The sequence below is a fragment of the Oncorhynchus gorbuscha genome, unplaced genomic scaffold (assembly GCF_021184085.1).
Source record: "Oncorhynchus gorbuscha isolate QuinsamMale2020 ecotype Even-year unplaced genomic scaffold, OgorEven_v1.0 Un_scaffold_1877, whole genome shotgun sequence".
In the NCBI taxonomy this organism is placed as follows: Eukaryota; Metazoa; Chordata; class Actinopteri; order Salmoniformes; family Salmonidae; genus Oncorhynchus; species Oncorhynchus gorbuscha.
In genome coordinates this window covers 25,695-39,657 of record NW_025746532.1, presented here as the reverse complement: position 1 = coordinate 39,657, position 13,963 = coordinate 25,695, and the positions used below count along the sequence as shown (strand labels likewise).

General features: G+C 43.0%; 1 protein-coding gene across 2 annotated transcripts; it reads right to left on the bottom strand.

Annotated features, from left to right (window-relative positions):
- Positions 1-620: 620 nt before the first annotated feature.
- On the bottom strand, positions 621-11,352 carry LOC124024485 (uncharacterized protein C18orf19 homolog B-like). Of its 2 annotated transcripts, none has more exons than XM_046338388.1 (5): positions 11,202-11,352; positions 10,284-10,318; positions 9,667-10,141; positions 4,085-4,196; positions 621-1,893 (listed from the first exon to the last, which is right to left on the bottom strand). In XM_046338388.1, exons 3-5 carry the CDS (start codon positions 10,107-10,109, stop codon positions 1,363-1,365), a joined length of 1,086 nt encoding a protein of 361 aa, XP_046194344.1. In that variant the 5' UTR covers positions 10,110-10,141; positions 10,284-10,318; positions 11,202-11,352; the 3' UTR covers positions 621-1,362. The 2 variants fall into 2 exon arrangements, with proteins under 2 accessions (XP_046194344.1, XP_046194345.1); XM_046338389.1 differs by lacking the exon at positions 11,202-11,352 and adding an exon at positions 10,928-11,162.
- Between the last annotated feature and the right edge of the window lie 2,611 nt (positions 11,353-13,963).

Sequence of the window (13,963 nt, the reverse complement as noted above, 5' to 3'; positions counted from 1 at the left end):
CTACTCTATAGCAGTCCTCATTTACTAGTCTACTCTATAGCAGTCCTCATTTACTATTCTACTCTATAGCAGTCCTCATTTACTATTCTACTCTATAGCAGTCCTCATTTACTAGTCTACTCTATAGCAGTCCTCATTTTACTAGTCTACTCTATAGCAGTCCTCATTTACTAGTCTACTCTATAGCAGTCCTCATTTACTAGTCTACTCTATAGCAGTCCTCATTTACTAGTCTACTCTATAGCAGTCCTCATTTACTAGTCTACTCTATAGCAGTCCTCATTTACTAGTCTACTCTATAGCAGTCCTTTCTCCTGTTCTATTCCTGCTTTCTCCTGTTCTATTCCTGCTTTCCCCTGTTCTATTCGCCTGTTCTATTCCTGCTTGGCCTTCCATTTCCTGTAGTCTCGACTGTTTGACAGCTCGCTGGGAGGTCGTAGCAGGACTTCTAATAAGCGTCCGGATTAGTGTCTCTCTCCTTGAAAGCGACAGCTTCAGCCTTTATCAATGCTGCTGGTAATCAGTTGTTGGGCTTTCAATTCCCTACATGATTTTGGGAGTGAACCGTTCCATAGTTAAGTACAGTACTCAGAACATGGAATGAAGACAGGAAACGGAACGATGTTTGGAAGCTCAATATTCTGCTTTATTGCAAATTGTGATCATACCAGACATGACATTAACAGTACAGTCCAATAACTGGTACTACAGTACCCAACACCCTTCTGTTCAGACTGTGGTTTTCATTTCATTGCATTTTGGTTGAATACTTCTATAATATCCACAGAGCAACTTAAAGGGATACTTCTGGATTTTGTCCATGATTTCATCTGACTGTGGAAGTAGATAAAGGGCTGCATTGCCAACATCCGGAACTATCCCCTTTAAGGAATCAAACAAACGACTTCTGTAATCACACTTCCTATTAAATGCACAACTTTCAGTTGACTAGACATTAGGTAGTAGGAACACAAAAATAATACAATATATTAAACTTTGGGTATTGGATTAAAAAGACATTAGAAAACGTGATTTAAAACGTTGAAAGACACAAGCAGTTACAGTTTTCATGAGGCTTTGATGGACGATGATGAATTAAAACAGGAATTTTATTTTTCATACCCAGAATTCATAATGCTCCTCAGTGTATTCTAATACAACTGAGAAATCCCACCAGCCTCCTCCTTATAGCAGGTATAATGGTACTAGCTGGGGCAGTCCGGAATTGCAGAAGAACAGCGTAATGTCTGGACTCATTCGTCTCTCAACAATAGGTTCATAATATGTGCCTTAATTCTGTCTTTGACCCCAACCACATTGAAGACACCAAACGTGTTTATTCACAACCACTTGTAAACAAGACTAATCGAGCTTCTTTCGGTAAGGCACTTTGTCTTTGGCTTCCTGTAGTTTATCAGAGAACGTGTCTTTCGTCTTTCCAGAGAAACGTTCTTTAGTCTCCTCCATCTTTCCAGAGAAACGTTCTTTCGTCTCCTCCATTTTTCCAGAGAAACGCTCTTTCGTCTCCTCCATCTTTCCAGAGAAACGTTCTTTCGTCTCCCCCATCTTTCCAGAGAAACGTTCTTTCGTCTCCTCCATCTTTTCGGAAAATCTTTCTTTCGTCTCCTCCATCTTTTCGGAAATACCAGACAATCGTTCTTTCGTATCTTCCATTTTCTCTGAGAGTAGTTCTTTGGTTTCCTCCATTTTTTCAGAGAACAGTTCCTTAGTTTCCTCCATTTTCTCTGTGAGTTTCTCCCTGGTCTCATCCATCCGGTCCTGCAGGTACTCTTTGACGGGCGGAGGGGTGGAGAAGTAGCCGTGTTTACGGAGGTACTGCACCGAGAAGGACGTCCCACCCAGAGTCACCGTGTATCTGGCGGGTGTAGCAATCTGGATAAAGGATAAAGAAAAGCCACTAAGTTCAGTAGAACAAGTGAATTGAAGCTGATGTTGCAATCTGAGTATTTATGCTTACCCTGAACAGGGCGTTGTATGTACATATCCTTGTACAAGTCATAGTGAGTATTCTTATCCTGTACAAGTCATAGTCAGTGAATATTCTTACCTTGTACAAGTCAGTCAGTGAATATTCTTACCTTGTACAAGTCATAGTGAGTATTCTTACCCTGTACAAGTCATAGTGAGTATTCTTACCCTGTACAAGTCATAGTGAGTATTCTTACCCTGTACAAGTCATAGTGAGTATTCTTACCTTGTACAAGTCATAGTGAGTATTCTTATCCTGTACAAGTCATAGTCAGTGAGTATTCTTACCCTGTACAAGTCATAGTCAGTGAGTATTCTCACCCTGTACAAGTCATAGTGAGTATTCTTGCCCTGTACAAGTCATAGTGAGTATTCTTAGTGAGTATTCTCACCCTGTACAAGTCTTTGAGTATTCTCACCCTGTACAAGTCATAGCGAGTATTCTTATCCTGTATAAGTCATAGTGAGTATTCTCACCCTGTATAAGTCATAGTGAGTATTCTCACCCTGTACAAGTCGTCAGTGAGTATTCTTACCCTGTACAAGTCATAGTGAGTATTCATACCCTGTACAAGTCATAGTGAGTATTCATACCCTGTACAAGTCATATTGAGTATTCTTATCCTGTACCAGTCATAGTCAGTGAGTATTCTTATCCTGTACAAGTCATAGTGAGTATTCTTACCCTGTATAAGTCATAGTGAGCATTCTTACCCTGTACAAGTCATAGTGAGTGAGTATTCTTACCCTGTACAAGTCATGGTGAGTGAGTATTCTTACCCTGTGTGAGTATTCTTACCCTGTATAAGTCATAGTGAGTATTCTTACCCTGTACAAGTCATAGTGAGTATTCTCACTAATTTTTATTTGACCATGCTGGTCATTTATGAACATTTGAACATCTTGGCCATGTTCTGTTATAATCTCCACCTGCCACAGTCAGAAGAGGACTGGCCACCCCACATAGCCTGGTTCCTCTCTAGGTTTATAATCTCCACCCCTCATAGCCTGGTTCCTCTCTAGGTTTATAATCTCCACCTGGCACAGCCAGAAGAGGACTGACCACCCCACATAGCCTGGTTCCTCTCTAGGTTTATAATCTCCACCCCTCATAGCCTGGTTCCTCTCTAGGTTTCTTCCTAGGTTTTTGCCTTTCTAGGGAGTTTTTCCTAGCCACCGTGCTTCTACACCTGCATTGCCTGCTGTTTGGGGTTTTAGGCTGGGTTTCTGTACAGCACTTTGAGATATCAGCTGATGTACGAAGGGCTTGACAAATAAATTTGATTTGACCTAAAGTGACGTGTACAGGGCAGGTTTCCTATAATTTGTCTTAAAATATACACAAATTATATAAAATGTGCACTAATTATATGCAATGATATAATTATATATTATTCTTACCTTGTACATGGAGTAGACATGGAGTATTACCTTGTACATGGAGTAGACAGGCAGTATTCTTACCTTGTACATGGCAGGGAGTATTCTTACCTTGTATATATATGGCGTAGACAGGGAGTATAACCTTGTACATGGAGTAGACAGGGAGTATTACCTTGTACATGGCGTAGACAGGGAGTATTCTAACCTTGTACATGGAGTAGACAGGGAGTATTCTAACCTTGTGTATATATATGGAGTAGACAGGGAGTATTACCTTGTACATGGAGTAGACAGGGAGTATTACCTTGTACATGGAGTAGACAGGGAGTATTACCTTGTACATGGAGTAGACAGGGAGTATTACCTTGTACATGGCGTAGACAGGCATTATTACCTTGTACATGGAGTAGACAGGCAGTATTACCTTGTACATGGAGTAGACAGGGAGTATTACCTTGTACATGGAGTAGACAGGGAGTATTACCTTGTACATGGAGTAGACCTTGTACATGGAGTAGACAGGCAGTATTACCTTGTACATGGCGTAGACAGGCAGTATTACCTTGTACATGGCGTAGACAGGGAGTATTACCTTGTACATGGAGTAGACAGGGAGTATTACCTTGTACATGGAGTAGACAGGGAGTATTACCTTGTACATGGAGTAGACAGGGAGTATTACCTTGTACATGGAGTAGACAGGGAGTATTACCTTGTACATGGCGTAGGCAGTGAGGGCATAGCCACCAGAAGAGTGATTCAGCAGACCAACGATCTTCTCTGGTAAACCAATCAACTCCAGAAAAGGCACCACATTCACTCCCCTGTGGAATAAACAGCGAGGTTAACTCAGGCCAGATACTGTGTAATATCCAGGTTAACTCAGGCCAGATACTGTGTAATATCCAGGTTAACTCAGGCCAGATACTGTGTAATATCCAGGTTAACTCAGGCCAGATACTGTGGAATATCCAGGTTAACTCAGGCCAGATACTGTGGAATATACAGCGAGGTTAACTCAGGCCAGATACTGTGTAATATACAGCGAGGTTAACTCAGGCCAGATACTGTGTAATATCCAGCGAGGTTAACTCAGGCCAGATACTGTGTAATATCCAGGTTAACTCAGGCCAGATACTGTGTAATATCCAGCGAGGTTAACTCAGGCCAGATACTGTGTAATATCCAGCGAGGTTAACTCAGGCCAGATACTGTGTAATATCCAGCGAGGTTAACTCAGGCCAGATACTGTGTAATATACAGCGAGGTTAACTCAGGCCAGATACTGTGTAATATCCAGCGAGGTTAACTCAGGCCAGATACTAGTTTATTAGGTACACCACCCTGTTCACCAAAACGGGTAGCTTCTATAAAACAGTGAGTCACATGGCCGTGGCAGACAGACATTCTGTTACTGTTAGATTCTAATTTCATCTTTAAACATTGTAATGTGGTTAACCTTTAAAATCTAAATGAAAATGATTACAATTTTTAAAAAGATACAATTCAACTAGAGTGCCCTTAGATCATGGGAAAAGCACTTGACTGTTGTACTTCAAATCAAACTTTATTTGTCACAAACGCAGAATACAGGTGTAGGCAAGTGTAGCCCTTACTGTGAAATGCTTCATTACAAGCCCTGAATTAGCACACGGATCCCCTTACTGTGAAATGCTTCATTTACAAGCCCTGAATTAGCACACGGATCCCCTTACTGTGAAATGCTTCATTACAAGCCCTGAATTAGCACACGGATCCCACCAGCGGGATCAAATTCAACAACATCCGGTGAAATTGCAGAGCGTCAAATTCTAAATAAGAAATGGTGATATTAAACATGAATGGAAATACAAGTGTCTCACATCATTCAAAAGTCTTGGTAATCGGACGGCTAATTTGTCATCCTGAGGATCCCAGTGATCAAATGCAGTGCCGTTTTCTTTGATAAAATCCATTTTTTATAGCCTAACACGAAACGTTTTGTAAAGCGCTCGTGTCGTGAATTCCGTCTCATTTAACTATCGATGAAACATTCGATGTAATAATTACACTAAAACGCACGTTTATCCAGTCATGGTTGGTTTCGTTGCAATCCTCTGGTTGTTAGTAAACACAACCAGACTTGATGGTTCTTTTCGCGGGACGTATTGACCCAAAGAAACCGATTTGAAGACACTAAGCAATGACCTCATTGAGCACCAATGATACGAGTGGTGTTTCGTTGATTGCTTGTATTTTGGCCCAATGACCACTGATCGTCTAGAAATCTAGCTTGGTCGCTAGCCAATGAGCTGAGGTAAACGGCAATCTAGTTTGGTCGCTAGCCAATGAGCTGAGGTAAACGGCAATCTAGCTTGGTCGCTAGCCAATGAGCTGAGGTAAACGGCAATCTAGCTTGGTCGCTAGCCAATGAGCTGAGGTAAACGGCAATCTAGCTTGGTCGCTAGCCAATGAGCTGAGGTAAACGGCAAAGCGTAATGGTTAAATGTAATGGAAGACCAACCTTCGTAGTAAATGCGAACGTAAAAAAGGTTCACTCGCCATTAAAGATCTAAGTTGAAGCAGCCCCCGCTCGTTATGCACAGCAATATTTGGTAAAGAGCATTTTCAGCACTTTTATATAAAACATTATGGCGAATCTAAATCAGGAAAAAGCTAAATCAAAGTGTAGGTATACAGATTTACACCAAACGATAGAAGACATTAATGGGGAAAGTGAGAGAGTTGCTACAGGACGACGAGCCTGTGAGCGAGCATCGCTTCGGCTCACAGACATAAGACGTGTTTTTGCACGGGGAGGACATCGTTTTGGACTGGTAAGTTCTTCTCATGCTAATGCCGTTTTTATTTGCAATATATACAAATATAATCAGTAATGAAATGTGTGAAGTACACATTGGCTATACATTGTGGGTGTATGCGCATATATTTATATATAAAACTGGAACAGCACCTCACCATAGTGATTGTGTTCCCTCTACTCTATATAATACATCTGTTTCATTTACGTGTTGACACAGGGCTCAGACGGGAATGTATTCTAACTGAATTTCTTTGTTTCACACTGACTCTGGCTGGGAGCCCCCACTGACTCCGGCTGGGAGCCCCCACTGACTCCGGCTGGGAGCCCCCACTGACTCCGGCTGGGAGCCCCCACTGACTCCGGCTGGGAGCCCCCACTGACTCCGGCTGGGAGCCCCCACTGACTCCGGCTGGGAGCCCCCACTGACTCCGGCTGGGAGCCCCCAGTGCCACTGACTCTGGCTGGGAGCCCCAGTGCCACTGACTCTGGCTGGGAGCCCCCAGTGCCACTGACTCTGGCTGGGAGCCCCCAGTGCCACTGACTCTGGCTGGGAGCCCCCAGTGCCACTGACTCCGGCTGGGAGACCCCACTGACTCCGGCTGGGAGACCCCACTGACTCCGGCTGGTGAATGACTAGCTACACTATGAAACTACACACTATTGAATCATTCCCATGGTGAATCACTTGCTACACTATTGAATCATTCCCATGGTGAATCACTTGCTACACTATTGAATCATTTCCATGGTGAATCACTTGCTACACTATTGAATCATTCCCATGGTGAATCACTTGCTACACTATTGAATCATTCCCATGGTGAATCACTTGCTACACTATTGAATCATTCCCATGGTGAATCACTTGCTACACTATTGAATCATTCCCATGGTGAATGACTAGCTACACTATGAAACCACACACTATTGAATCATTCCCATGGTGAATGACTAGCTACACTATGAAACCACACACTATTGAATCATTCCCATGGTGAATGACTAGCTACACTATGAAACCACACTATTGAATCATTCCCATGGTGAATGACTAGCTACACTATGAAACTACACACTATTGAATCATTCCCATGGTGAATGACTAGCTACACACTATTGAATCATTCCCATGGTGAATGACTAGCTACACACTATTGAATCATTCCCATGGTGAATGACTAGCTACACTATGAAACCACACACTATTGCAGATATGGTGAAAACAATGTGTGGTGAGGCAGAGGCACAGAAACTCACATCAATACCTTTGTCAGATAACACTGTTAAACAAACAATGTATGCTATAGCTAGAGAGGAAACTGACCGACTCAGACTCCCCAGCTTATGCTCTGAGATATATACCGCAGCAGGTAACTTGCATTGTAAACTACACCGAACAAAAATAAACCTGTAAAGTGTCCCATTTTTCATGAGCTGAAATAAAAGATCCCAGAAATGTTCCATACACACAAAAAGCTGATTTCTCAAAAATGTTGCGCTCACATTTGTTTACATCTCTGTTAGTGAGCATCTCTCCTTTACCAAGATCATCCATCCACCTGGACAGGTGTGGCATATCAACAAGCTGATTTACACAGGTGCACCTTGTGCTGGGTACAACATCTCTGTTAGTGAGCATCTCTCCTTTACCAAGATCATCCATCCACCTGGACAGGTGTGGCATATCAAGAAGCTGATTTACACAGGTGCACCTTGTGCTGGGTACAACATCTCTGTTAGTGAGCATCTCTCCTTTACCAAGATCATCCATCCACCTGGACAGGTGTGGCATATCAACAAGCTGATTAAACAGCATGAGCATTACGCAGGTGCACCTTGTGCTGGGGGACAATAAAATGCCACTAAAAATGTGCAGTTTTATCTAGGGCTGGGCGATAAGACCAAAATATCATGTCATATTTATAGTATTTATTTTTATTTTTTTATTTGACATTTTTACAGTATTTTATGTTTTTGATTAATAAAAGTTCTACATGTGCTTTATGAGTAGTGACCTTAGGGTGGCAACACATACATTCTAAATGATTTCAATGGGTCTTTCTCCATTCTGATTGGTTTATACCGTTCAATTCAACTTCAACCTAAAATCATTTTCTGCATTTCCTGCACTCATTTGAGATCATTTCCACAGCATAGTGGTTAGAGTGTTGTGCCAGTAACCGAAAGGTTGCTAGATCGAATCCCCACGCTGATAAGGTAAAAATCTGTTGTTCTGCCCCCTGAACAAAAAAAAACAAAAAAATCTTTGTTGACTTTCTGTGTGATGAAAAGAAAATGTGTCTCCTTGCCTGTAACAGACATATTTGGGAACCTGAACCCAAGCATGCAGAGGGGAATACAAAAACATTCTACAGATTAGTGACCCGATCAGTCGATTCAGAGGAAGTCATTATTATTGGAGAGTCTTTCAAAAGACAACCGTGCCCCCTTCCCTCCGCTGTGCCCGTTTCTATCAGCAAACAGCATCAGGAAGTGTCCCACACCAGTGATGACTGCTCACCTCCAACGCTTGGAAGAGCACCGTGGGACCTACTTCCCAATCCGTTTGACTCTGGCTCAGTAGACATGCCGGTAAGGGAAATCAAACAGCTTGTTGTAGAGGCAAAACCGGGGTTCGACACAGTACTAGATGGGTGTACCTACTAAACTGGCCATTGAGTATCTAGGTAGTAGTACAATGAACACAACAGCAATGTCAGTAACCTCAGGCCAAAAGACCAGTTAGGTACTGCACTTCTAAATGCTCTATGTATAGCTAAATGACTCATAACAAAAGACCAGTTAGGTACTGCACTTCTAAATGCTCTATGTATAGCTAAATGACTCAGGCCAAAAGACCAGTTAGGTACTGCACTTCTAAATGCTCTATGTATAGCTAAATGACTCATAACAAAAGACCAGTTAGGTACTGCACTTCTAAATGCTCTATGTATAGCTAAATGACTCATAACAAAAGACCAATTAGGTACTGCACTTCTAAATGCTCTATGTATAGCTAAATGACTCGTAACAAAAGACCAGTTAGGTACTGCACTTCTAAATGCTCTATGTATAGCTAAATGACTCAGGCCAAAAGACCAGTTAGGTACTGCACTTCTAAATGCTCTATGTATAGCTAAATGACTCAGGCCAAAAGACCAGTTAGGTACTGCACTTCTAAATGCTCTATGTATAGCTAAATGACTCAGGCCAAAAGACCAGTTAGGTACTGCACTTCTAAATGCTCTATGTATAGCTAAATGACTCAGGCCAAAAGACCAGTTAGGTACTGCACTTCTAAATGCTCTATGTATAGCTAAATGACTCAGGCCAAAAGACCAGTTAGGTACTGCACTTCTAAGTTCTCTATGTATAGCTAAATGACTCATAACAAAAGACCATAGTAATGGAATCCCCAGGGAGAGGAACACCAGACAGGTGGGTTAATATAGGAATCCCCAGGGAGATTAGACCAGAGACAGGGGACTTACTGCATAGCAGCGTAGTAGAAGGTCCCGAACCAGACGCTGGAGGTCAGGAGATGGACAGGTATCATCACCTTCCCATACTGCTTGAAGGTCTTCTTGAACCTCTGGACCAGACCAATGGACTTGTCCTGCAGAGGGTCTACCTCTGGGGCCTCCGGTGGAGCCTCCACAGGCAGCTTGGAGGAGTCTGCCCCATAGACGGGCTCTGTTCCAGCCAGGCTGGGGGGATGGTTGGGTGGGTCCTGGTCCTCCGGCCGGAGCTTGGGCTGTTCTAATGCCCTGTTAAAGGCTGAGGTACTGACCCAGCGCTGGCCGGGCCCGGGGGGCAGGCGGCCTACAATACACACCGACACGGCCAGGCGAGCCTCACACACCGACAGGCCCACGACCACAGGCCGCACGTAGGCCATCTGCCGCAATGCACCCTGGGACAGAACACGATGCATCTCCTCCGCCCTGAGACGTTTGACCACAGAGCCTGCAGACAGCACACATCATCATCATCATCATCATCGTTTACTAATGACTATCATTTACAACAGGAGTAATCATTTATGTTGATAAGTATATATTTAAGTGAAGAAACGTATCTGATGATAAGACAGAATACCAAAACATACCTCCAACTAGAGCAGGTCAACCATTAATCCAACACCTGGAATGAAAAAGTCCAAAATAAAATGATTCGCCACAACAGACTAATCCAGTAGCCACGAACTGTGGGTGATCCTCAGCTAAACAACCCAAGTTCTGGTTGAACTAAGTTAACTAGCTACACAGCCATATTCGGATATATAGCTAACAAGGCAAATAAAAAAAGCTAGCTAGCAAGCCAACTATAGTTAGTAGCTAGTCTGCTCGCTAAGTAGCTAGCAAACCAACTATAGTTAGTAGCTAGTCTGCTCGCTAAGTAGCTAGCAAACCAACTATAGTTAGTAGCTAGTCTGCTCGCTAAGTAGCTAGCAAACCAACTGTAGTTAGTAGCTAGTCTGCTCGCTAAGTAGCTAGCAAACCAACTATAGTTAGTAGCTAGTCTGCTCGCTAAGTAGCTAGCAAACCAACTGTAGTTAGTAGCTAGTCTGCTCGCTAAGTAGCTAGCAAACCAACTATAGTTAGTAGCTAGTCTGCTCGCTAAGTAGCTAGCAAACCAACTATAGTTAGTAGCTAGCTAGCCGAGTTACTATGTGCAAAGGTTTAGCTACTAGAACTTGCAAAACATCTAGTTATCCTTCTAGAGCTAACTAGCTAGCTAGCTGTCACATACGCAGAGGCTTCTGTGTGGTTGACATTGGGGGGGAAGTCTGGAGGACGACAAAAAAAACTTCCTTCACTTTATAAAAGCTTCCAGAACAAGCCTGTGGAAACACGTGTCAGTGTTAGATGTGGTTAGCTGACGTTTAGTTGTCTGTCTGAAGCCTGATTCTTACTGGCTAAGTTAGCTAGCTAGCCTCGGCAAAAGTCGTTGTGTATCATATACATTTTTTCGTTGTAAAGTTGTAAAACTACGTGACAAAGCTGACACGTTACGGAATACATACATTGAAATTCGAGAGGTTTTTTGATCAAAGGTGTTTTTTGATCCTGTCAAAAGGTGTTTTCTGTAGTTGTTCGAGCCATAAGTACATAGAATGACCGTCCTGTCAGTGGAAGACGGTTACAGCAGAGCTCGAGGGGAATCCGCGTGTCCTCGGACAGCGCACGGCATCATGGGACTCGTAGTTTATTTCGTCGCGAGATTTGGTGTCTGCAAACTGCGTAAAAAACAGCACTTCCCGAGATGCCTCAAACCTTTCGGGTCAGAATTTCCATTTCTTTTTGAAAGAGATACAAACCTCTAGTCCAGCCGATAGGAAACAAATATACCCAAGATCGGTCCACTTTATGTTGTAAGTGTCCAAGTTGGTACACGAACACTCAAATGTGACCTTTTTTGTGTGTAAATATAGTCATCACATATTCACTGCACTTAGCCTGTAATAACACCTTAAATCATTCTTTGTGCACACGCTCTCTTATATTCAACGTGATGTTTCTCTGTTCCTCGTTTCTCTCTTTTCTGTGCTGCAGATCGTTTAACAACTTGATGGTATAGCAAAAGCTTAGTAAATTTGACATGAACCTGAATCGTCTCTCTTCATTTTACCCACAAAGAAATTCACTTAGTCTAGGGACAGTCCCCTGTAAGCTCAGTTGGTAGCGCATGGTGCTTGCAATACCAGGGTTGTAGGTTTCATTCACACGGGGTTGAAGCATGAAATAAATAAAAGTACATAAATGTATGCACTCACTAATGTAACTGGTGTCTGCTAAATGTAAAGCTTTTTTTTATTTTAATTATTGCCAGTATAATTTAGCAGCTTTGACGTGCGTCGACCAAATAGCGGCTGAAGTGCAAATATGATCTAATGGTGACGTCATCTCGCCAATGCGCAAGCGCTCTCCATACTACATCAGCCCAATGTATAATGTATGCGTCGGGCCGACGTCGGCGAGATGTATGTGTGCTGTCTGGGAAGACCTTATGGGGGTCATATTGAGGTCATTTTGACCGTAGTCTAGCAGCTATGGGAAAGAATAGTCGACTTTCTAATAGAGCCACCACATTCCACTTAAAGCTGGGGCATGTCTAAAGAAGTATTTTTTGGGGGGTTATAGTGCCATCACAGATTTAGTCCATTACCCCCTGGCGGCCATTTCCAATATTGCGGCCATTCAGCTGCAGGGGGTCATATTGGACTAGATCCACTTGGCCATATCTCCACACATAACTGGTGCATACAACCCAATGATGACTTAAAATGTTTGAGGGGGTCTAGTACAACTGTCTCAGCCTCCAGTATTTATGCTGCAGTAGTTTATGTGTCGGGGGGCTAGGGTCAGTTTGTTATATCTGGAGTACTTCTCCTGTCCTATTCGGTGTCCTGTGTGAATTTAAGTGTGCGTTCTCTAATTCTCTCCTCTCTTTCTTTCTCTCGGAGGACCTGAGCCATAGGACCATGCCCCAGGACTACCTGACATGATGACTCCTTGCTGTCCCCAGTCCACCTGGCCGTGCTGCTTCAACTGTTCTGCCTTATTATTATTCGACCATGCTGGTCATTTATGAACATTTTAACATCTTGGCCATGTTCTGTTATAATCTCCACCCGGCACAGCCAGAAGAGGACTGGCCACCCCTCAGCGCCTGGTTGATCATAAGTGATCCACATTTATATAGATGGTTTGTTCTTTTAAGAAGTGTAACTTGGTAGAAAATATATAAAAGTATTTCACCTAATATTCTGTGATAAAGAGCACATGTTCTTCAACTAATAATAAGACAGTTTTCAGGGTTGAAGATTTCATCTTAAATCAGTCATGAATCCCCTTGTGACAGGGGGAATGGAGGCTTGTTGTGTGCAACAGGGAATTGAATGCAAGCTTCACCCCCAAAAATTACATTGTTAAAACATTTCAACAGGGTTGACACTCTAGACCCAAACTGCTACAGACCTATATCTATCCTACCATGACTTTCTAAGGTCTTCGAAAGCCAAGTTAACAAACGGATTACCGACCATTTAGAATCCCACCATTCCTTCTCCGCTATGCAATCTGGTTTCAGAGCTGGTCATGGGTGTACCTCAGCCCCGCTCAAGGTCCTAAACGATATCATAACCGCCATCGATAAGAGACAGTACCGTGCAGCCATATTCATCGACCTGGCCAAGGCTTTCGACTCTGTCAATCACCAAATTCTTATCGACAGACTCAACAGCCTGGTTCACCAACTACTAGTCTGATAGAGTTCAGTGCGTCAAATCGGAGGGCCTGTTGTCCGGACCTCTGGCAGTCTCTATGGTGGTGCCACAGGGTTCAATTCTCGGGCCGACTCTCTTCTCTGTATATATCAAGGATGTCGCTCTTGCTGCTGGTGATTCTCTGATCCACCTCTACGCAGATACCTCTGACACCATTCTGTATACTTCTGGCCCTTCTTTGGACACTGTGTTAACTAGTTACTTCGGCACAATGGCCTGTTTATTGCCTTTATCTCCCTTATCTCACCTCATTTCCACACACTGCAGATAGATTTTTCTATTGTGTTATTTGACTGTACGTTTGTTTATGTGTAACTCTGTGTTGTTTTTGTCGCACTGCTTTGCTTTATCTTGGCCAGGTCCCAGTTGTAAATGAGAACTTGTTCCCAACTGGCCTACCTGGTTAAATAAAGGTGTTCCCAACTGGCCTACCTGGTTAAATAAAGGTGTTCCCAACTGGCCTACCTGGTTAAATAAAGGTGTTCCCAACTGGCCTACCT